This window comes from Oncorhynchus keta, chromosome 4, assembly GCF_023373465.1.
Source record: "Oncorhynchus keta strain PuntledgeMale-10-30-2019 chromosome 4, Oket_V2, whole genome shotgun sequence".
NCBI lineage: Eukaryota > Metazoa > Chordata > Actinopteri > Salmoniformes > Salmonidae > Oncorhynchus > Oncorhynchus keta.
Genome location: NC_068424.1, coordinates 20,121,790 through 20,146,408, shown reverse-complemented (window position 1 = coordinate 20,146,408; position 24,619 = coordinate 20,121,790). Strand labels below are relative to the sequence as shown.

The following is a 24,619-nucleotide window of genomic DNA, read 5'->3' as shown; positions in this document are numbered from 1 at the left end:
AAATAACTCAAATCCAAATCTCAATATTTAAAAAAAAACTTAAACATAGAATGCCTGCAATGAACCCTTGCTACCTGCTCCAACTGTTTCTGCACCACATTCTGCTGCTCTGTCACATGCTTCAGCTGCTCGACGTCCTCCTTAGGGAACTCACGGCCAGCCTTCTTGGCCGTCCGCTGTTTGGCTGACAGGGCTTTCTTGGATTTCCTGTGGGCCCCAATCTGGTCTTCCAGAAACTTCTGCTGCATCTGCAGGAGCTGTTGGGTCTCCTTGAGCCACTCCTCGTACTGCTTCCTCTTGCCATCGTCTGAGAGACGGGAGACAAAACTGTATACATAAATCCATACAAGTGAAATCGAATAGACCCTGGATTGGATATGATCGTCAACAAATGAAATACGGAAGAGACCAAATGGGTATATGATTAATATTTTGGTTAAAATGAATGAGGATGTCATAATCAAATGCAAATAGAAACACTTTGGGTTGTCCACTCACTGACAAATCCAGGTTGAAAATTTGGGGGGTTCGGTCTCGCCATCTGTGGAGCCAACTTCCCGTCCTGCAAAGACAATCAAACGATAATGTGGCCTTTTTTTATAGCATAAGATATGAAACATTTGGCAGGCAGACTGATAGACAGACAAATAGTGGTTGATTCACGATGCTTACCTGTCCAAACACATGTGGAGGCAGAGTGTCAGCAGCATCTGGTCCATGGGCTCCTGGCGTATGCTGAATTCTGAGAGGATCATTGCTTTAGGGAACATGAAAACATTTTTTACCCTTTCAATTAAATAACATGATATAGCACAAGAACTCAAAGCTAGCATTGGGGAAGATTTTGCCTTACCTGTTAATGACTATTGAGGGCATTCCCATGCTGTTCTGAGCCATGACTTTATTGATTCCCTTCAGGGCTACCATCTTAGCCTTCATGATCGGGTCTGTGACGGCATCAAAATCTGCTAAATAAGAAAACAAAACTAAAAAGTATCAGTCATTTCTTGACAAGTCCTCTTAATCCATGTTTTTTATGACTCTACAGATAACGAACAGGTACAGGGCAGAACACACACAGATATCCTACCAAAATCAAACCCACCCCAACCGCCCTATGCTCCCTACTAAATAAAACACACCCCACCAGACATGATATAAAATGAGTAACATAATCAAATAGTAAAATAATAAATATATTATTTAAAAAACAAACATTTTTATAATAATATTTAAAAAATAGTAATAATAATGATACAAATTCAAATTTGGGTTGGTTTATGGAGTTGTGAAATTAGTTGGATCCATGTCTTCTACAAAGGATAGGAAAGGTTGCCAGATATTATAAAATGGAATTGCAGATCCCCTAACGGAATAGCGTATTTTCTTTAGCTTGAGATGTTGCATAACTTTCTTTATTCAATGGTTAAAAGTAGGAGGAAACCCATCCTTCCACTTAAACAGTAGTACATGCCGGCATGTTGCCCATAGAACTGTTTCAAGGGGTCTCCTGTGGTGCCACTCCGAATAATGCAATAAAAGGCATTATTTGAACGCCTATATTAAAAGGAGAAGTTTATTTTTACAACCACATTTCTATTTCTGATGTAAATGGCATGTTATTGAAGGGTCCATACACATTTTTTGTGATTTCACTTGTTTTTGAGAAACTTAACCCAAACAGGACATCTCGTTGTGTAGTATGGGGGAAATGGAACGTTATGGATAAAGTTCAGAATGACACAATTTCATGTGTACAACATCTAAAGACCTGCATCAATATACTGAGAGATTTGTAGTTTTTGGGTGTTCTTGAAGCAATGGTTAATGTTTTTCAGGACTCCCATAATATTCAACGAAGAAGTGATTTGCTGTTTGGGGTAAGTTTCTCAAAAACAAGTGAAATCACAAAAAAGGTGTCTGGGGACTTCTAGAACATGCCATTTACATCAGAAATAGAGATTTGGTTGTAAAAAATAACTTCTACTTTAAGGTTTGACCTCTTTCTAAGCCATTTTAAAAGAATCCACCCGTCACGAGTGCCACATCTAAATTATGTATGGAACGCTGGTGAAGTAAGACTCCCAAAAGTCTCTCTTAGTCAAGAAAAATTATGTCCAACATTCTGTTCTTTTTTTTTGCTTCGAAATATTTAAAAAAGCATTTGTCTCAAACGAAAATGGCTTCATATTCCACATATCTACCAAAAAGGATGATTATGCAAAATGACTGCAAAACCCCCAGAGGACTATTCTGACTACACTCTGGAAATAACTACATGTAGAGGGGTAGTGTGTGACTCAATTAAACGGATCACCAAAACAGCAGTCACAAGCTTATTGTCCTTACCTATGTTGGGGAAGAAGGAGTCGCTGGAGCGCTGTTGGATCATTGCCTGCATCTGCCTCTGCTGCTGCTGCTCTTGCCTCTCCTGGTCCAGCAGGTCCTGCAGTAGGAGGGGCTGCTCGTCCAGCAGCAGAGGCCTGTTTTGTGGGCCGGCCTGCCCCAGCGAGGAGCCTTGCTGGCCCTGGAGGTTCAGGCCATGGGCAGTGGGCTGCTGACTGGCTCCCACCATGGCTAGGTTTAGCTCCACCTGCTGGTTTACTGAGGCCCCGAAACTGTGGTTCCCCCCTAGGATGTGGTTTGGGTTTCCTATTGAAAGCCTGCTCTGAACCAACGCAGGGTTCACCCGATGTCCCATAGCCACGCTGGGATTGAGCCTGTTGTTGTCTTGGGCATGTTGCATGCCTGTGTTTGGGTGTAGCCCAGTGGCCTGGTTCGGCTGGGCAGCTATGTTCCCTTGATGAGGAGAGCCGGTTGGGACTAACCCAATGTTTTCCAGTTTCTCTTTGACCAGAAGGTTGGAGAGGACCGGAGCCGAGACTGTATGTCCAGGCTGCTCATACAGCCCTGCGCCCTCTTGGTTAGTCATGGTTCTGTTGTCATTCATCCGGCCACTGCAGAGTGGCTGGTCCTGGTTTTTCATGTGTCCATCTTTGACCTCCGTTTTGATTGCTTCCTCTATTTTGACTATGTCCAAAGTCTCTTTCGATTTGTTGGCCTCCCGTCTGATTTGGCCGTCTGATTTGACGGATTTCCCTACGGACTGGGACGAAGTGGCTGCGCAGTCTCCGCTGGCGTTCCTCTTCTCCGACAGGGCTTTCTGGAGGTCCGAGGTCTCTCCCTGTTGGTGTTCCTCCATGGGGTCACCCAGGTCAAGATCTTCACTGAACATGTCTTTCTTGTCTTCCAGGTTGAGCTCAGGATCCGTGTAGGCGATGAGGTCAAACTTCCCAGACATGAGGAAGTCGTCGAGGTGCAGGTCATTGGATCCCAGGTCCAGGTCTTTGCCATCATCCGGGTCGAGGTTCAGGTTCAGGTCAACCAGGTCTTTGACCTCCACGTCTTCGAGGTCCTTCACTGCAGAGTCGTCAGCGTCCAGGTTTTCGTCGATTCCGTCTCCACTGGGTATCTGAGTCTCCTCCGTTTGACCGGTGCTAGACCCAGGCAAGAGCACACCTGATGGCTCTGCATTGAGTAACTCACTAGTGACAGGGTGGCTGAGGGACCTATTCAGTGGAGGATGCTGTTGTTGTTCAGTGGTCATCTGCACTTCAGTCTGCTGCTGGTGCAGGTTCTCCATACTAGCCAACATCTGCATTTGGCCAACCGATCCCTGGGAAGGTCTGCTCATCATGGGAGCCATCGTTCTTGGTCCCTGGTTCCTGGCAAAGCCAATCTCCTGGCCTCCCATGAAGCACTGGGGTGGTCTCTGGGTGTGGTTGGAGGGATCCATGACGTCGGGAGGTCCATGCCCAAAGGGGTTCTTGATCTGGTTCTCAGGGGCCCTGTGGCGGAGCTCAATGAACGGCTGACCCATGATATTGTGCTGCTGGACGGTAAGGCCCCGTGGAGGGAAGTCCTGGGGGAGTCCTGTCAGGGGGTTGCCCCTCCTGGAAAAGTCCACCGAGAGGGACCTTCTCATCTGGGGTGGAATGTTATCGATCATGGGCCCGCCGGGCATCTGCTGAGGGGGTCTGAGGAAATGTTGCTCCTGGCCGGAGGGAAATCCAAACCTGAGAGAAGGATGAAAAACACATTGTCAAATGTTAATCCATGAACAAGGCAGAAAACAATGTCATAGATTGCTGATGATTGCTCTCTACACACAAATAAGGAATATTACAGTGAGTAGCACTTTAAAAATGCCACTTCATTCCACAATGCATGTTTAACGAGGAGCAACACAATCTTTAAGACAATTATAATGGATTGGATTTGATATATAGAGCGTCTTCCTACCAACTGAGGTACTCAAAGTGCTTTACATAGTAGGGGGAAACTCACCTCATACACCACAAATGTGTTGCATTATGAAAATATACAGCTGCATTTAAATGTGGTAAAAGCCTTGTCCATAAAAAAAGAAGTGTCAAGGGCAAGAGTTTATGTATACCTATGCTGTCAATCTTGACTAACCTCATTCCTTGGGGCCTCAAGCCCATGTTGTCCATGTCCCTGGGGAAGTCGGGTATGGCAAACTGTCCCTCGTTGGGGAAGGGTCCTCGCTGGTCCCCTAGGAAGGTACCAGGGAACCTTTGACCCCTGAGAACTTGGGGGCCGCCCCTCATGGGTCCTGGGTAAGGGGGTGGTGGTCTGCCAAACATGTGGCTCTGAGGGGTGGGATCTTCTTGTGACCAGTGACGGGTCACCGCACCAGTAGCTCCACCAGCTTCCTGTAGTAGTCCCTTCTCTTGTCGGATGGCCGTCTTCTGTTGCTGCTGCCTCAGGATTAGCTGTCGCAGTCTCTGGCGCTGCTCGGGGGGTACACATTAGCAAGTAACAAACATATCCTGCATCTTGCAGCTATTAATTAATTTGTATTTTAGGGGTCCTTCGAGAGGAGCAACAATTATTTCATTTTGCACTAACGTGCACTGTCATACTGGCTTGGGAACGACTAATCACCTGCTAATAACTGTGCAAACAGAAGAAGGATTTATGACAATTCAAGTGTTATCCATGTGACAAGTGTCATTGCGTCTCTACTAAATGCAAATACCTGTCTGAGCTTCTCCTCAGTGTCTCCCAGGTGTGGCTGCATGCTGTTCTGAGCAGCAACAGTGTTGCTCAACTGGGGGATATCATGGGCTGGCCTTTCTGAAGCTTGAACACAAGGTTTCATTGGACCCTGTTCAAAGGGGTCGTGAATCGGCGTTTGACCACCGTGATGATTCGACTGGGGCAGAGAGAAACTTTCGTCTGACATTTCCGGGTGCTTCGATATCTGAAAGCCTGGGGCACTTGGATGGGCAAACGTGTCCTGTATCCTGCCCGGAGACTGGTGGGAGAAGGGGTCAGCTGGGATTTGGGACATGGGTATCGGTCTGGAGCCTAGTCGATTGAAGGCGTCAGGACCAGCTCCTGGTCGGGGCGTCCCTGAAGCTTGGGAGTAAGGGTCGGTGAGGAGTGGTCTTGGGGTTCCAGGGGGCTGTGCGTATAGAATGGCATTGGAGGGCCGATGGGTACCAGGTTGTTGGGCATAGGGGTCCATGTTCCTTTGACTAGCAGGGGATTTGGGAAATCTATCCCCTTGGGCTGGTCTGGGGGTACCTGGCATGGAGGCATAAGGATCAGTGGAGTGAGATGGAGACTGTCTGCGATTGGCTGGGTGCTGCTGGGGAAACTGGTCTAGATGAAGGCTAGGTGGCTTCTGCAGGTATGAAGGATCTGAGTGTGGCCTTGGGGTCCCGGGAGGTTGGGCATGGCCATCAGAGTGAGGTCTGGGGGTGCCTGGCGGTTGGGCGTAAGGGTCAGGCATCTGCTGGGAATAATCTGGTCTCGGGGTGGATGGAGCTTGGGCGTATGAGTTTCTGTGAGGGTGTCTCATCATTGGCATGGGTTGAGAGAAATGGCCCTCCTGGGATTGGCGCATCATCCTGGGCTCGTTGGGGAACCCTTCCCCCATGGGCGAACGGGTGGTGAGGGGCTGCTGGGCATAGGGGTCGGCCTGTGGTCCTTGGGGAAAGCCATTAGATGGCCCTCGTCTAAGTACCCCAGGCATAGGGCCACCGTAGGGCTCTTGCTGGGACTGCTGGGGAGGCATGGGGGCTTTGAACACCGGCACAGAGCCCGACTCATTGCTGCCGGGGATGGGAGTGAGCAAGGGCCTGGAGTAGGGGTCCGAGAGGATCATGCGGTTGTGAGACATGCGCTGGTAGACCTCAGCTCGGTGGCCCCCTATCCTGGCAAAAGCCTCTCCTCCAGAGGGAGGGCTCATCATGTGCCTGACCTGCTGCTTTTGCTGCTGCTCAACGAGTCCTGAAGGGCCCACCCTGGCGGGTCCCATGGGTTTCACAAACGAGTCAGGTGGCCTGGGGGTATCTGGCATCTTAGCATAAGGGTCAGCATTACCAGACGTGGGCGAGCCAAAGGACTCGTGTGCTGGGGAAGGCCTCCCTCCCCTTTCCTGCATCTCTGACAGAGAGTTCTGCTGGGGCGTGGTGGATCCACCATCCCCAGGGGGCGGTCTCGGGGTTCCCACAATCTTGGCATAGGGGTCCCAAGGTGAGGATGGCCGGGAGCCTGAGGAGGAACTCGGGGAGTACATCTGTGGTGACTGGGGCTCGGAGGATGGTCCATGCTGCGGGTACGAGGTCTCCTGGGTGGGTGTCCTCGACGACGGAGGTAGGAGCTGTGGTCTGAGGAACACGTCATCCTGTGACCCGGAGGAGGGCGTGACTGGAAGTTGGGGTCTTGCGAAGCCATCCTTAGACACTATTGGCTGCAGAGGGGATGAGTTTCCAGACTTTCCACCATTGCTGGGCTGAGGTGTCATGGGGCTCTGGTTCCCACTATTAGGTGTTGTATCTCCACATGACTGACTGCTAAACAGCTGTTGTTGTTGCTGCTGCTGGAGTTGTTGCTGCTCATTTTTAACCTGCTCCAGCTTTTGAGTAGCTTCGATCTTCGCCTGCTGCTTGCTCTTTTGTCTCATTTGCTGCCATGGAAACAAGAAAAGCAGGGGAGGGGAGGCACTTCAGTGAATGAAGCCTTTTTGAAAGTGTTGAATTTGAAATTTTATGATGACATGGTGCTAATAATGCTCTCTTTCCCTCACTCACAACAAAGTTAATACTTTTTCAATATGAGTGGGTCTAGCGTGTGTTGTTAAGCCATGCAAGAGGGAACAATGTGAGGGTGTATGTAATATGGTCATGAAAAAAAGCTTCTGGAGGCTGTTACTGTGTTTTCAGGGCGAAGGACAGGTTTTACCAGTTAACCAAGCTTTTCTCCCTACAACTCCACTTTACATTTTGTTTTTCTTACACCTCGTAAATTTTGCTTTATTGGTTCTCGGCAGACGAAAACCAGAACAGTGCCTTGCCTTGGGAATCTTACCAGAGACATTTTTCCACCTCCTGCAGCTATAGTTGCCTGGTTGGAATGTCCAAAAAGGACATCTTTATTTGTTGATTTTATGGCTTTGCTTTTTGGGACCTTTTCCTGCTGCGTCTTAAGCGGTCCCCACATCTGATTTAACTCTCCCTTTTCAATGCAAATTAAGAATTAGTAGACTGTATGAGAACGCCAAATGTATTGTTTAAAAATGACTCACTCAACCATGCACATATAAAGTTAAATATAAAAAATTGTTTCATGCCCCCCCAAGTTATGTTATGTTCAATCTCACCACCTTGCTTCCACTCACAATTCCCCTGACATGCGATACTTTGATTGTTATGGTGGTGTATTATGGTGTCATAAAATACATGTACACACAAAGAAACGCACACTGCTCTCTTACACCAGGGTTTCTCAACAGGCAGGAATAAAATCCCACTTATACCATTTTGCTGCCATGAAACAAATAACTTCATAATTTTCTAAAAAGGCATGCATGCAATTGCCCCACAATCTTGCATCCAATTTCATACCCTCACTCAATTAAAAAAAGTATAATAATTATATAAAAGAAATTAAGGCAAAACAAATCCACAACAACTCCTAGAAAATTGGTTGAGAAACCCTGCTTTACAGTGCACCCATGCTTCATACACCCCCCTCCATTTACAGCACACTAACCCTAAAGGTACTCTTACCTGTCTGAACTTCCACTCCTGCTCGTGCTCAGACTCCTTGGGCTTGAGAGTATCTTTGAAGAGCAGCTCAGCGTCCATTGGGACACTATTGGAGTCAAAGGGGTCAGTCAACGGCTGCTGGTGAGGATTCTGGTGTCTCTTCAGTGTATCGTTGGACATCTGAACTTTGTTAATACGCAGCGCTGCCCGGTTATCACGTGCCTTTTGCTGGAAGAAAGGGTCTATTTTGTAATTTTTCCAAGTGGTCAATCACTTGACCCATTGAACAATGATAAAGCTAATTATTACAGATGGTTACACATACAGTACCAGTCAAATTATGGACACCTACTCATTCAAGGGGTTTTCTTTATTTTTACTATTTTCAACATTGTAGAATAATAGTGAACACATCAAAACTATGATATAACACATATTGAATCTTGTAGTAACCAAAAAAAGTGTTAAACAAATTGAAATATATTTAATATTTGAAATTCTTCAAAGTAGCCACCTTTTGCCTTGATGACAGCTTTGCATTCTCTCAACCAGCTTCATGAGGTAGTCACCTAAAACACATTTCAATTAACAGGTTTTCCTTGTTAAAAGTTTATTTGTGGAAGTTTGTTCATTCTTAATGCATTTGAGCCAATCAGTTGTGTTGTGACAAGGTAGGGGTGCTCAAATAGTCACAAAAAACATCAAGCGCTATGATGAAACTGGCTTTCATGACGACCGCCACAGGAAATGAAGATCCAGAGTTACCTCTGCTACAGAGGATACGTTCATTAGTTACCAACTAGAGGTCAACCGATTATGATTTTTCAACGCCGATACCGATTATTGGAGGACCAAAAAAAAGACGGTACCGATTAATCAGACTATTTTTTAATTTTTTTTTGTAATAATGACAATTACTTTAACTTAATAAAATGCCTCAATTAAATAATGCAAAAACCAAGTGTTAGTGCAATATGTGCTATGAAAGAAAGCCTACATTTCAGTTCCTTGTTTAGTGTCACGGTTTTCTAATGGTGAAGGAGAGTCGGACCAAACTGCAGCGCGTATATTGTGATCCATGTTTATTTACACAACGTAACACGAATCCAAAACACAAACTCTACAAAACAATAAACGTAGTGAAAACTGAAACAGCCTTAACTGGTGCAAACTAACACAGACTAAGGACATCAAGACACTCAGGACAATCACCCACAATACAACCAAAGAATATGGCTGCCTAAATATGGCTCCCAATCAGAGACAACGATAAACACCTGCCTCTGATTGAGAACCACTTCAGACAGCCATAGACTCTCCTAGAACATCCCACTAAGCTACACACCACATACAAAAACCCATGTTACACCCTGGCCTGACCAGATACATAAAGAAAAACACAAAATACTTCGACCAGGGCGTGACAGAACCCCCCCCCCCTAAGGTGCGGACTCCCGAACGCACCTCAAATCAATAGGGAGGGTCCGGGTGGGCGTCTGTCCATGGTGGCGGCTCCGGCGGGGGACGTGGACCCCACTTCACAATTGTCTTAGTACCCTCTCCTCACGTCCCTGGATAGACCACCCTCGCCGCCGACCATGGCCTAGTAGTCCTCACCCAGAACCCCACTGGACTGAGGAGCAGATCGGGACTGAAGGACAGCTCGGGACTGAGGCAGCTCGGGAGTGAGAGAAAGCTCGGGAGTGAGAGGAAGCTCAGGCAGGTTGATGGATCTACCAGATCCTGGCTTGCTGGTGGTTCCGGCAGATCCTGGCTGACTGGCGGATCCTGGCTGACTAGTAGACCTGGCAGATCCTGGCCGACGGGCGGATCCTGGCCGACGGGCACTTCTGGCGGATCCTGGCCGACTAGCAGATCTGGCGGATCCTGGCCGACTGGCGGATCCTGGCCGACTGGCGGATCCTGGCCGACGGGCTCTGGCGGATCCTGGCCGAGGGGCTCTGGCGGATCCTGGCCGAGGGGCTCTGGCGCCAGACAGGCGCGAGACTCCGGCAGCGGCGCCGGACAGGCGCGAGACTCCGGCAGCGGCGCCGGACAGGCGCGAGACTCCGGCAGCGGCCCTGGACAGGCGCGAGACTCCGGCAGCGGCGCCGGACAGGAGCGAGACTCCGGCAGCGCAGGAGTGGAGAAAGGCTCCAACAGCGCAGGAGAGGCGAGGCGCACTGTAGGCCTGATGCGTGGTGCTGGCACTGGTGGTACTGGGCCGAGGACACGCACAGGAAGCCTGGTGCGGGGAGCTGCTACCGGAGGGCTGAGGTGTGGAGGTGGTACTGGATAGACCGGACCGTGCAGGCGCACTGGAGCTCTTGAGCACCGAGCCTGCCCAACCTTACCTGGTTGAATACTCTCGGTCGCCCTGCCAGTGCAGCGAGGTGGAATAGCCCGTACTGGGCTATGTAGGCGAACCGGAGACACCGAGCGCAAGGCTGGTGCCATGTAAACCGGCCCAAGGAGACGCACTGGGGACCAGATGCGTAGAGCCGGCTTCATGGCATTTGGCTCGACGCTCAATCTAGCCCGGCCGATACGCGGAGCTGGAATATATCGCACCGGGCTATGCACCCGCACTGGGGACACCGTGCGCACCACTGCATAACACGGTGCCTGCCCGGTCTCTCTAGCCCCCGGGAAGCACAGGGAGTTTGCGCAGGTCTCCTACCTGGCGTTGCCATACTCCCTGTAAGCCCCCCCAAGACATTTTTGGGGCTGATTCCCGGGCTTCCGTCCGCGCCGTCGTGCTTGCTTCGCCAACCTCATTCTCCTGTAACCTTCCACGCACTGCTCCATCGAATCCCAGGCGGGCTCCGGCACTCTCCCTGGGTCGACCGCCCACCTGTCTATCTCCTCCCAAGAAGTATAGTCCATACTGTACTCCTCTTTGGGCTGCTCCTGTTTCCTCTTCTCCTGCTGCACCTTTGGGCGGCTACACTCCCCTGGTTTAGCCCAGGGTCCTCTCCCGTCAAGGATTTCCTCCCATGTCCAGAAATCCTTAATACGCAGCTCCTCTTTGGGCTGCTCCTGCCTGTTGACACGCTGCTTGGTCCGTTTACGGTGGGTGATTCTGTCACGGTTTTCTAATGGTGAAGGAGAGTCGGACCAAACTGCAGCGCGTATATTGTGATCCATGTTTATTTACACAACGTAACACGAATCCAAAACACAAACTCTACAAAACAATAAACGTAGTGAAAACCGAAACAGCCTTAACTGGTGCAAACTAACACAGACTAAGGACATCAAGACACTCAGGACAATCACCCACAATACAACCAAAGAATATGGCTGCCTAAATATGGCTCCCAATCAGAGACAACGATAAACACCTGCCTCTGATTGAGAACCACTTCAGACAGCCATAGACCCTCCTAGAACACCCCACTAAGCTACAATCCCACTAAGCTAAACACCACATACAAAAACCCATGTCACACCCTGGCCTGACCAAATACATAAAGAAAAACACAAAATACTTCGACCAGGGCGTGACACTTAGAACATGAGAACATGTTGGTGGTTCCTTTTAACATGAGTCTTCAATATTCCCAGGTAAGAAGTTTTAGGTTGTAGCTATTATAGGACTATTTCCCTCTATACCATTTGTATTTCATTAACCTTTGACTATTGGATGTTCTTATAGGCACTTTAGTATTGCCAGTGAAACAGTATAGCTTCCGTCCCTCTAGTTAGCGCGCGCTGACTAGCAAGCCATTTCACTTCGGTTACACTAGCCTCATCTCTGGAGTTGATAGGCTTGAAGTCATAAACAGCGCAATGCTTGACGCACAACGAAGAGCTGCTGGCAAAACGCACTAAAGTGCTGTTTGAATGAATGTTTACGCGCCTGCTTCTGCCTACCACCGCTCAGTCAGATACTTGTATGTTTGTATGCTCAGTCAGATTATATGCAACGCAGGACACGCTAGATAATATCTAGTAATATCATCAACCATGTGTAGTTAACTAGTGATTATGATTGATTGTTTTTTTTATAAGATAAGTTTAATTCTAGCTAGCAACTTACCTTGGCTTACTGCATTCGCGTAACAGGCAGTCTCCTTGTGGAGTGCAACGAGAGAGGCAGGTCTTTATTGCGTTGGACAAGTTAACTGTAAGGTTGCATGATTGGCCCGAGCTGACAAGGTGAAAATCATTCGTTCTGCCCCTGAACAAGGCAGTTAACCCACCATTCCTAGGCCGTCATTAAAAATAAGAATGTGTTCTTAACTGACTTGCCTATTTAAATAAAGGTATACAAAATTTAATTTTAAAATCGGCGCCCGATTGTTATGAAAACTTGAAATCAGCCCTAATTTAATCGGTTGACCTCTATTACCAACCTCAGAAATTGCAGTCCAAATAAATGCTTCACAGAGTTCAAGTAACAGACATATCTCAACATAAACTGTTCAGAGGAGACTGCGTGAATCAGGCCTTCGTGGTCGAATTGCTGCAAATAAACCACTACTAAAGGACACCAATAAGAAGAAAATACTTGCTTGGGCCAAGAAACACAAACAATAGACATTAGACCAGTGGAAAACTGTCTTTTGGTCTGATGAGTACAAATTTGACATTTTTGTGTCTGTGTGAGACGCAGAGTAGGTGAATGGATGATTTCTGCATGTGTGGTTCACCATGAAGCATGGAGTAGGTGGTGTGATGTATGGGGGTGCTTTTCTGGTGACATTGTCAGTGATTTATTTTGAATTCAACGCACAATTAACCAGTATGGCATCCACAGCATTCTGCAGCGATACGCCATCTCATCTGGTTTGCGGACAGTGGGACTATAATTCGTTTTTAAACAGGACAATGAACCAACACACCTCCAGGCTGTGTAAGGGCTATTTGACCAATAAGGAGAGTGATGGAGTGCTGCATCAGATGACCTGGCCTCCACAATCACCCAACCTCAACCCAATTCAGATGGTTTGGGACGAGTTGGACCGCAGAGTAATCAGCATATGTGGGAACTCCTCCACGACTGTTGGAAAAGCAATCCAGGTGAAGCTGGTTGAGAGAATGTCAAGAGTAGGCAAAGCTGTCATGAAGGCAAAGGATGGCTACTTTGAAGAATCTAAAATATATTTTGATATTTGTTTAACACTTCATGTGTTATGTCATAGTTTTGATGTATTCACTATTATTCTACAATGTAGAACATAGCAAAAACAAAGAAAAACCCTTGAATGAGTAGGTGTCTAAACTTTGACTTGTGTGTGTGTGTGTATATATATATATATATATATATATATATATATATATATATATATATATATATACACACACACACACACACACACACACACACACACACACACACATACATACATACATACATACATACATACATACATACATACATACATACATACATGTACTGCTCAAAAAAAATAAAGGGAACACTAAAATAACACATCCTAGATATGAATGAATGAAATATTCTTATTAAATACTTTTTTCTTTACATAGAATGTGCTGACAACAAAACCACACAAAAGTGATCAATGGAAATCAAATTTATCAACCCATGGAGGTCTGGATTTGGAGTCATACTCAAAATTAAAGTGGAAAACCACGCAACAGGCTGATCCAACTTTGATGTCCTTAAACAAGTCAAAAAGAGGCTCAAGTGTGTGTGGCCTCCACGTGCCTGTATGACCTCCCTACAATGCCTGGGCATGCTCCTGATGAGGTGGCGGATGGTCTCCTGAGGGATCTCCTCCCAGACCTGGAATAAAGCATCCGCCAACTCCTGGACAGTCTGTGGTGCAATGTGGCGTTGGTGGATGGAGCGAGACATGATGTCCCAGATGTGCTCAATTGGATTCAGGTCTGGGGAACGGGCGGGCCAGTCCATAGCATCAATGCCTTCCTCTTGCAGGAACTGCTGACACACTCCAGACACATGAGGTCGAGCATTGTCTTGCATTAGGAGGAACCCAGGGCCAACTGCACCAGCATATGGTCTCACAAGGGGTCTGAGGATCTCATCTCGGTACCTAATGGCAGTCAGGCTACCTCTGGCGAGCACATGGAGGGCTGTGCGGCCCCCCAAAGAAATGCCACCCCACACCATGACTGACCCATCGCCAAACCAGTCATGCTGGAGGATGTTGCAGGCAGCAGAACGTTCTCCACGGTGTCTCCAGGCTGTCACATGTGCTCAGTGTGAACCTGCTTTCATCTGTGAAGAGCACAGGGCGCCAGTGGCGAATTTGCCAATCTTTGTGTTCTCTGGCAAATGCCAAACGTCCTGCACGGTGTTGGGCTGTAAGCACAACCCCCACCTGTGGACGTCGGGCCCTCATACCACCCTCATGGTGTCTGTTTCTGACCGTTTGAGCAGACACATGCACATTTGTGGCCTTTATTGGGGGTGTCTTGCTAATTGCCTATAACTTCCACCTGTTGTCTATTCCATTTGCACAACAGCATGTGAAATTTATTGGTAATCAGTGTTGCTTCCTAAGTGGACAGTTTGATTTCACAGAAGTGTGATTGACTTGGAGTTACATTGTGTTGTTTAAGTGTTCCCTTTATTTTTTTGAGCAGTGTATATACTGCATATACACTACCGTTCAAAAGTTTGGGGTCACATAGAAATGTCCTTGTTTTTGAAAGAAAAGCACTTTTATTTGTTAATTAAAATAACATCAAATTCATCAGAAATACAGTGTAGACATTGTTCATGTTGTAAATTACTATTGAGGCTGGAAACGGCTGATTTTTTAAAATGTATTATTCTTTTTACCTCATTTTTCTCACCAATTTCGTAGTATCCAATTGTTAGTTGTTACTATCTTGTCTCATCGCTACAACTCCCGTACGGTCTCGGGAGAGACGAAGGTCGAAAGCCATGTGTCCTCCGAAACGCAATTAAAGGACAAATACATTAGTGTCGAGTTTGAGAAACAGACTCCTCAAAAGTCCTACCTAGAAGGCCAGCATCCCGGAGTCGCCTCTTTACTGTGGACGTTGAGACTGGCAGCTTCAATAAATAGTACCCGCAAAACACCAACGTCAACAGTAAAGAGGCGACTCTGGGATGCTGGCCTTCTAGGTAGAACTTTTGAGGAGTCTGTTTCTCAAACAAGACACTAATGTATTTGTCCTCTTTCTATTCTGGTTAGCGCCAGTTTGCGCTGTTCTGTGAAGGGGGTAGTTGTATTGCTTCTTTAATCAGAATAACAGTTTTCAGCTGTGTTAACATAATTGCAAAAGGGTTTTTCTAATGATCCATTGGAACAAAGGAGTGATTTTTGTTGATAATGGGCCTCTGTATGCCTATGTAGATATTCCATTTAAAAAATCTGCCGTTTCCAGCTACAAATGTAATTTACAACATGAACAATGTCTACACTGTATTTCTGATCAATTTGATGTTATTTTAATGGACAAAAATGTTTGCTTTTCTTTCAAAAACAATAACATTTCTAAGTGACCCCAAACTTTTGAACAGTAGTGTATATAAAAAAAATCTGAATGTCTTGGTTTCTTTACCTTATGTTTTCCCCATCTACAATCACATCAACAACAAAGAAATTGACATGCAGAGCATCGTTGAATGTCATCATGGAGAAAATCTAACAGTCCTGAAAAACCCTTAAATAACTATCTGTAAAGTTGGAAAACTTACTAGGCACAACATTTAAACAGAACAAAGATAAGAGAAGGGACACACACACACAGAGAGAGCGAGAGCGAGAGACCTTAGGTTTATAATGCCATCAGAAAACAGAGGAACAGAACAAAGAGAAGAGAGAGAGAGAGAGAGAGAGAGAGAGAGAGAGAGAGAGAGAGAGAGAGAGATAATGCCATCAGAAAACAGAGGAACAGAGAGAGAGAGAGAGAGAGAGAGAGAGCCCTTAGGTTTATAATGCCATCAGAAAACAGAGGAACAGAACAAAGATAAGGGACAGAGATAGAGAGAGAGAGAGAGAGAGAGAGAGAGCCCTTAGGTTTATAATACCATCAGAAAACAGAGGAACAGAAAGATAAGAGAAGGGACAGAGAGAGAGAGAGAGAGAGAGAGAGAGAGCCCTTAGGTTTATAATGCCATCAGAAAACAGAGGAACAGAACAAAGATAAGAGAAGGGACAGAGAGAGAGAGAGAGAGAGAGAGAGCCCTTAGGTTTATAATGCCATCAGAAAACAGAGGAACAGAACAAAGATAAGAGAGAGAGAGAGCCCTTAGGTTTATAATTCCATCAGAAAACAGAGGAACAGAACAAAGATAAGAGAAGGGACAGAGAGAGAGAGAGAGAGAGAGAGAGAGCCCTTAGGTTTATAATGCCATCAGAAAACAGAGGAACAGAACAAAGATAAGAGAAGGGACAGAGAGAGAGAGAGAGAGAGAGAGAGAGAGAGAGAGAGAGAGCCCTTAGGTTTATAATGCCATCAGAAAACAAAGGAACAGAACAAAACAAATACCGCCCTTCTCCCTAATGGCCTCTTGAACATTTTGTCAGTGATTGGCTGCTTTCCTTTCATTCATCAGTCCAATAAACATAGGGCCCCATTCAATCAAAATCTCAAATCAGGTTTGCGGAGTAAGTCAATAACAAAGTTGTTCTGGTGAAGTAGAAATAATTCATTTTTGATTGGTACGGCTGTTTTCGCTGGAAGTTTTCGAAAAGATTTGCCATTATTACTACAATGTATGGATTTTGTCTAGAGGTTTTACAAACTTCTCTTCAGCAATCAGGAAAAACAAATGCTCATTAAATGAAGTGCATTGAATCATAGTCCAGCGTGGATGTAAACAAACTTACCACATATGGGGCCCTGTCCTGGGAACTGGCTTTCCTCCATAATTTTGCGATTTGTTTCACTCTCATAGCCCAGTCTGAGATAGAAAAAAGATTAGCTAAAACGTACAGCGCTAGGACACACATGCAATATGGCCAAGTAGAGTACCTTTTCTAGTCTCGTTTTCACAATGTCCATACAATCTTTTAAATGGGTGCGACAACTTCGAACTCATTATTTTTATTAATAAAAAACATTTGTTTTCGATAATTCACACAAGAATTTTAGAGAACCAAACATTCTGTACCAACCTGGGAACTCCCCTAGGAGGTTGGGAAAGTTGACGTTGGTGTAAAGGACTGGGGCCACAGTGGCCATCTCGCCCAGAGTCTCCTCCTTCTCCCACTTGAGCGTGCTCCTCTGTGCGTTGGACATGGTGTCTGTCTCTCCCTCTGAAAGGGGGCCGGGGACGGGCGCGCTCCATGGAACCACTACATCACCCCCCATCTGGCTAAACTTCTTGTCCCTGGAAGGAGCTCTCTGGTTACACATTATATTGACTTATACCATTGCATTGTTGGATACTCGTTTCTGATTTGCTTGAAGGACATTCTAGAGACACATTATTATTACATTTGCACTTTCTATGTCACTTACAATGTGGATCACCTTGAGGCAAATGTAGTTTGGGCTTTAGTATAAAAAAATACATCCTATTCATTGATGGAGATATTAACGCTAACAAGTGAGCAGACCTCAGAGGAAAAAAAATGTTTAAAGCGAACTACAACTACAAAGTCCAAACAATGGAGGAAAACATAGTCAAGAAGACTCAATAGGTAAATAAAACAGCATCCAATTGATTGCCTTCCAGCAGTTGTCTTTAAAAGTGAAAGCAATGCTCTAGTAATACGCCGGAGGGGTACAACAGCTTCCTGCTATGCCAGCTCTTACCTCATATTCTCTTGGAAAGGCATTCTGTGGATGGGCGAGAAGTTGCTGGGGCCATAGGAGCCTGTGCCGCCGGGCATCATGGGAGTTGGAGGAAAATGGGGGTTGGGCCCCATCATGCCGTTTATCATTGGCATCCGGGGGAACATCCCACCGTCGCCTGCAACAGAGAGCATAGAAAATGTCAGATAAGTAGTTCCATACATACATTGATTATACAAAACATCAAAAACCTAATCTTTCCAAGACAGACTGACCAGGTGAAAACTATAATCTCTTATTGATGTCACTTGATAAATCCACTTCAGTCAGTGTAGATTAAGAGGTGGAGACCGGTCAAAGAAAGATGTTTCATCCGTGAAACAATTGAGACATGGATTGTGCATGTGTGCCATTCAGAGGGTGAAATGTGCAAGACAAAACATTTGAGTGCCTTTGAACACTCAACAGTTCCCTGTGTGTGTCAAGAATGGTCCACCACCCAAAGGACATCCAGCCAACTTGACAACTTTGGGAAGCATTGGATTCAACATGGGTCAGCATCCCTGTGGAACACTGTTGATACCTTGTAGAATCCATGCCCTAACAAATTCAGGCTGTTCTGAGGGCCAAATGGGTGGGGTGGTGCAACTCAATATTTCGGTGTTCCTAATGTTTGATATACTCACATGTACATCCACATGTCCTGTTGATTATGTGAACATGACATGCATATAAATCAATGTGCTCCTCAATATACATTCATTTTACAGTCAATAGTAGATTATATAAAAATGTGACATAATACAATTCTCCAAGAGGCTTTGGGTGGTGGTGGTACCTGGGTTTGGAAGGGCCATGGCTCCAGGTCCACTGGCCCCAGGGTGAGACAGCTGTGGAGGCTGGCTGGTGCTGGGACTAAGGACCGCTGTGAAGAGGTCTTCCACATCCTTCCCCTCCAGCTCTTTAGGCAATGAAATAAATGACGTTGATGAGCGTATTTTATTTTTAAAAACAACTCTTTCTCCCCAATTTCATGGTATCCAATTGGTAGTTACAGTCTTGTGCCATTGCTGCAACTCCTGTACGGATACGGGAGAGGCGAAGGTCGAGAGCCATGAGTCCTCCGAAACACAACCCTGCCAAGCCACACTGCTCGCTTTATCCGAAAGCCAGCCACACCAATGTGTCGGAGGAAACACCGTACAACCGGCAACCGTGTCAGCTCACATACGCCCGGCCAGCCACAGGAGTCGCTAGAACGCGATGGGACAAGGACATCTCTGCCAGCCAAACAGTCCCCTAACTGGGATGACGCTGGACCAATTGTGCACCGTCTCCTGGTTGTGGCCGGCTGCGACACAGCCTGGAATCGTACCCGGGTCTGTAGTGAAGCCTCAAGCACTGCGATGCTGTGCACATACTTTAAACCACCATCAATAAGTGTCGTTCAAATCTTTCAATTATATAAAACTGATCATCTCTGACATACAACTGAATGAACAACTCTGAGAAGAACTATCTAGGTTGGGCCTTAATGGGCCTGAAAAGATTCATATCAAAACCACAAACCTGGGATTTTGTAGAGTTTACTGAGAATTGCACCTGAAAAAGACAAAGAAATGCTTATTACATTACTGCAATGATATAGACACAGTACCAGTCAAATGTTTGGACACACCTACGCATTTCAATGGGTTTTGTTTATTTTACTATTTTCTACATTGTAGAATAATAGTGAAGACATCAATACTAGGAAATAACACATGTTGAATGATGTAGTAACCCAAAAAGTATTAAACAAATCCAAACATATTTTTTAAAGTAGCCACACTTTGCTTTGACAGCTTTGCACTCTTGGCATTCTCTCAACGAGTTACTACATCATGTGGTAGTCACCTGGAATGAATTTAAATTAAACAGGTGTCCCTTCTTAAGTTAATTTGAGCCAATCAGTTGTGTTGTGAAATGGTAGGGGTGGAATACAGAAGATGGTCTTTTACCAAATAGGGCTAAGTCCATTCTATGGCAAGAACAGCTACAATAAAATAGAATAGAAATGGAATAATGTGTCCCTGAACAAAGGGGGCTTCAAAATCAAAAAGTAACAGTATCTGGTGTGGCAAGCAGCTGCATTATGTACTGCAGTGCATCTCCTCCTCATGGACTGTACCAGATTTGCCACTCTTCCACCAAGGCACCTGCAATTTTCCGGACATTTCTGGGGGGAATGGCCCTAGCCCTCACCCCTGATCCAACAGGTCCCAGACGTGTTCAATGGGATTGAGATCTGGCCTCTTCGCTGGCCAAGGCAGAACACTGACATTCCTGTCTTGCAGGAAATCATGCACAGAATGAGCAGTATGGCTGGTGACGAATCCGACCATCACCCCTGGTGAGACAAAACAGCGGCTCGTCAGTGAAGAGCAGTGACGGTGTGCCCATAGGCGACGTTGTTGCCGGTGATGTCTGGTGAGAACCTGCCCTACAACAGGCCTACAAGCCCTCAGTCCAGCCTCTCTCAGCCGATTGCGGACAGTTTGAGCACTGATGGAGGGATTGCCATCCTGTACCTGTCCCGCAGGTGTGATGTTAGGATGTACCAATCCTGCGCAGGTGTTGTTACACGTGGTCTCCGCCACTGCGAGAACAATTAGCTGTCCGTCCTGTCTCACTGTAGTGCTGTCTTAGGCGTCTGACAGTACGGACATTGCAATGGCCACATCAGATTGTTCTTTGCTAATGCTTTAGTCCAGAACTAGGCTTAATCTGCATCTAGGAAACCAACCCTGAATCCATGTACTGATGTTGACCAGGGAAACCAGGTGGTGTGCAACTCTCTGGCCAATTATACATCAATACATCAGTGAGTGGGAGAGGAAAACAGACACTGAAGCCCTGGAGATTTACACCTCTGCTCTTCACCAATGACACCGATTAAGCAGCACATCCGGTAGACAGTCAAAATTCAACATGGCCGTCTTACCATCTGTGACCATCTTGTCCAGTTCTGGGCTCAGGATGACATCCAGAGGCTCCTCCTGTAGAGCCCTGGGCCCCCGGCCTGCAGAGCCCTGACAGGACCCAATGGGATCATCAGAGATGGGGGCCATGTCCAGACCAGCTAGGGGATGGCAGAAAAGGTCAAAGGGATGGTGAGGGGAGGGTGGTCACACAGGCGCACACACCCACACAGTCCACTTTTATGTTAAAAATCAACACACTAGCCCCCCCCACCCACCCACCCACCAACCAACCCCCCTAAAAACTGGAAGCTGTCACACCAAAGACTAAATCAGAGTTGACTGGCAATTTATTTTAGAACTGTGTCTGAGTGCTGGGTTTTGGAGGAAGAAATAAAAAGAGAAAGAGGAGAGAGAGAAAGCGAGGAGAAAGACGAAGAGAGGAGAAGGAGAGAGAGCTGATCATTCATGTCACGGTTGTAAAATAAGCTCTCCATGCATTTTCTTCCCCTAACAAAATTTTCCAAGAATAGCAATAAACTAATTTGTGTTGCCTGCTCGACGGAGTGGAAAGAGAGAGGGGGGGGTTCTTAAAAAATAGTCACACTACTTTCATCATCGTTCCGATCCACATTCGAATAAACGAGGGCTTAATCAATGAAAAAGTTACGGAAGATTGCAATGATTAATCATCATAACCGTTGTCTAACATCAGAGGGGGTCGGAGGTTCATGCACATTTTACTGTGGCGCACACTCGACTAGTTTGCTATGTTTTTTTGTCGGAAGAAGCTACTTTGCGTGTGACCATAAATGAACTGGATATAAGGGAAGAGATGCATTGAGACCACAGATACTACATATGGCCTGAAAGGAAAGAATAAAGGCTAAAGTAACTTATTGTTTTCATAAAACTAGTCATCTGCTTCAGGGCATTCAGGCGTTCTCGTAAAACACAGTTTGTTCTTAAATAATCTCTCAGACAAATAGAAGGGTGGAAAATGAAAATCACTATACAACACTGCAAAACTGGATAGATAAAATATATTTCTTTGTTTCACAGACTCAAGGCGACAGAGAAAAGAGGAAACCTTGCCGGCTCAATAAATAAAATACTCATTGCTACTCATTGGTAACTGCTCCATGGAATGCAAGAACTGTGAGACATTCAGTTCAAACTTTGTTACATTGTATGACTAGAGGAAGCTCACTTTTTAACCCACACAATTTAAACTCAGCTGTGGTGAAAAGGTAGTAAACACTAAAACATATCAATCGAAACCAACTGAATTACATAAAAACAACATTTGTTTTTTTTAATGGGCACCTCAAATAATTGTTTTGCCCAATACCACTGAACAGTCCATAGACATGCAGATTGGTGCGTGGTTAGTAACACCGCAGTAGTTAGTCAAAGAGCCTGGACAGTGCTACAGTGTGAGAAAGGAGTGGGGTGCAGAGACCACAGATCAAGAGAGAAGGAAGGATATGCAAATGCAGTGAGCAGGCCCAGCGTGGGAGAAGTGGAGGGAGGGGGCAGCTCTACTCCTAAGAGGCCAGATGGGCCCGAGGACTTCTCTTACCAAAAGGAGAAGGAGGGCTGTCGACCTGGAAAGGGCATAAATCAAGACCTACAGGAACCCAAAACCAGATTATTATAAACTGAGGGAGAAAAGCAGGTGTAATAAAATGCTAATGCTATTGATACTACTTGAAGCAGCTCAATGTGATGCCACACCATCTCGTCATAGTTGTGACATAATATCAACAACCATCATAACACGTCCTAGCACAGACCTGGGTTTGAATAGTATTGGTTCTCTTTCAAATATGCAGGCATCAAGACAGGCTTTTCAAGTAAACTGTTCGAAAGCAAAAATGATGCACACAGACAGAAGGGTTGGCCAGAGTAGGCACAGCAAACCAAGAGTATTATTCAATGTGCAATACAATACAAGTAAAGGAAAATGCCAAATCATAAGTAAAGATGCAACAGAGAAATTCCATAGGTGTTTGTGTATGGCGTTGACCTTGCTAGTGACAGGAAGAGTGCGTATTTGAGTGGGCAGAGGAGACAGGAAGTGGAGGCTGCCATTTTGGAGGAGGGGAGGGGTCTACCTGAGTCATTCCCCTGCTTCACCAGATCACCCGACAGCATTCCCAGGAGATCTGCATCCGTGCTCAGGACTTCCGGAAGGTCCACTAAGGGATCCTCGGAATTGGCTGGAGAAGGAGATGATATACATATCCCATAATGACAAAGCGAAAACAGGGTTTTAGAATTTTTTGCAAACGTATTAAAAATAAAAACATAAATACCTTATTAACATAAGTGTTCAGACCCTTTGCTATAAGACTCGAAAATGAGCTAAGGTGCATCCTTTTTCCATTGATTTCCTTGAGATGTTTCTACAACTTGATTGAAGTCCACCTGTGGTGAATTCAATTGATTGGACATGATTTGTCAAATGACGGCAGGTAGCCTCGTGGTTTGAGCATTGGACTAGTGGTTAGAGCATTGAATCCCCGACCTGACAAGGTAAAAATCTGTCGTTCTGCCCCTGTACAAGGCACTTAACCCACAGTTCCTAGGCCGTCATTGAAAATAAGAATTTGTTCATAACTGACTTGCCTAGTTAAATAAAAGTGAAATAAAAATGACCAAAGAGGGAATTTAGCAGAGTGGACGAGTGGGAGGGCAAATTGCGTTCTGAAGGATACCAGAGCAGGGGTCTTCAACGTTTTCAGGCATGAGAGCTACTTTTATAACATGTCGCAAGCTCCTCATCTTTGGATAGCTTTCAAATAGGCACATTCTACTTCTATCCTGCAACTCTTCCCCGGGTCCTTGGTGTCAATATAATGGTTAATAAACAGTATTTGGCATGACAGGGCCCATAACATTTTATTTTGTATTTTCCCAAATTCTGTATTGACAAAGAAACTGATTTGAAGACAACAGGTAATGACATCACTGTGCACCAATGATATGACCACTGTTTCGTTGATTGACTGAATTTTAACCCAATGACCACTGATCGTCTTGAAATCTAGCTGGTAGATAGCCAATGAGCTGAGGTAAACGGCAATATGTAATGGTTATTTGTTGGAAGAACAACCCATGTAGTAAACTCCGGCGTAAAGAGAGCCATTCGCTATTGAAGTTTTATACCGGAAGGAGCAACGCATATTATGCACATCATTGTTTTGGTAAACGCACAGATTCAGCTGTTTACATATCAATCAGTATGGCGACTAAGTCAGGGAAAGCTAAATCTAAGTCTAGATATACAGATGTACACACAATTTTAGAATAAATTGATCGGGAAAGTGAGACAGAGATTGTTGTAGGACGATTCATTTAGTGATTCCCAAGTGGAGGAATATTTTTTGAACGGAGAGGACATCGTTTTGGACTGGTAAATTCTTCTCATGCAAATGTCCTATGCGTGTTCCCAGTAGGCAACTCGCAGCACTTTTCATTGCGTGTTGGAGTGTAAATGACTGTATTTGTGGAAAAGATTACTTAAGATGAGCAGACAGGATTGAAGGTTGATGGGGGATGGTGGAAGAAACCATGTGAATTTACAACTTTTGACAACAAAAAACTTGAGGAAAAACTTAAGGGAAATAGTACTGTTCATCTAGAGGGGGAGGGGGACCCAAACTAATACAAGGCCACTTTTTTTACATTCTGGGTTTGTTAGAAAGATGGCATTGAGACTGGGTTGATTGAGAGTCCATTGTGTATAAAAGAGAAAGTGGAGAAACACGTTTTCTCTGCATGTAGAATAAAAATGAACTTTTAGGAGAGGAGAGTCAACATGACAGCTCACCTCTGAGGAAGAACCTCTGTGTGTGTGTATGTGTGTGT

At 45.6% G+C, this 24,619-nt stretch overlaps 1 protein-coding gene across 6 annotated transcripts in view; it reads right to left on the bottom strand.

Moving 5' to 3' along the window:
• Nucleotides 1-24,619, bottom strand: part of LOC118370518 (histone-lysine N-methyltransferase 2C-like) — a 151,471-nt gene that overhangs the window by 26,089 nt on the left and 100,763 nt on the right. For 3 of the 6 annotated variants that reach the window (XM_035755564.2, XM_035755578.2, XM_035755575.2), the window contains exons 19-35: nucleotides 22,864-22,968; nucleotides 22,329-22,376; nucleotides 20,770-20,907; nucleotides 19,356-19,388; nucleotides 18,625-18,747; nucleotides 17,808-17,964; nucleotides 17,165-17,379; nucleotides 16,877-16,950; nucleotides 8,103-8,309; nucleotides 7,402-7,548; nucleotides 5,063-7,000; nucleotides 4,480-4,814; nucleotides 2,350-4,076; nucleotides 854-968; nucleotides 673-757; nucleotides 499-562; nucleotides 75-307 (exon numbers count right to left, since the gene is read on the bottom strand). In XM_035755564.2, the coding sequence (XP_035611457.2) occupies nucleotides 75-307; nucleotides 499-562; nucleotides 673-757; nucleotides 854-968; nucleotides 2,350-4,076; nucleotides 4,480-4,814; nucleotides 5,063-7,000; nucleotides 7,402-7,548; nucleotides 8,103-8,309; nucleotides 16,877-16,950; nucleotides 17,165-17,379; nucleotides 17,808-17,964; nucleotides 18,625-18,747; nucleotides 19,356-19,388; nucleotides 20,770-20,907; nucleotides 22,329-22,376; nucleotides 22,864-22,968 (5,744 nt within the window). The remainder of the gene's footprint in view (nucleotides 1-74; nucleotides 308-498; nucleotides 563-672; nucleotides 758-853; nucleotides 969-2,349; nucleotides 4,077-4,479; nucleotides 4,815-5,062; nucleotides 7,001-7,401; nucleotides 7,549-8,102; nucleotides 8,310-16,876; nucleotides 16,951-17,164; nucleotides 17,380-17,807; nucleotides 17,965-18,624; nucleotides 18,748-19,355; nucleotides 19,389-20,769; nucleotides 20,908-22,328; nucleotides 22,377-22,863; nucleotides 22,969-24,619) is intronic. The other 3 variants (XM_035755569.2, XM_035755594.2, XM_035755586.2) reach the window with 3 other exon arrangements.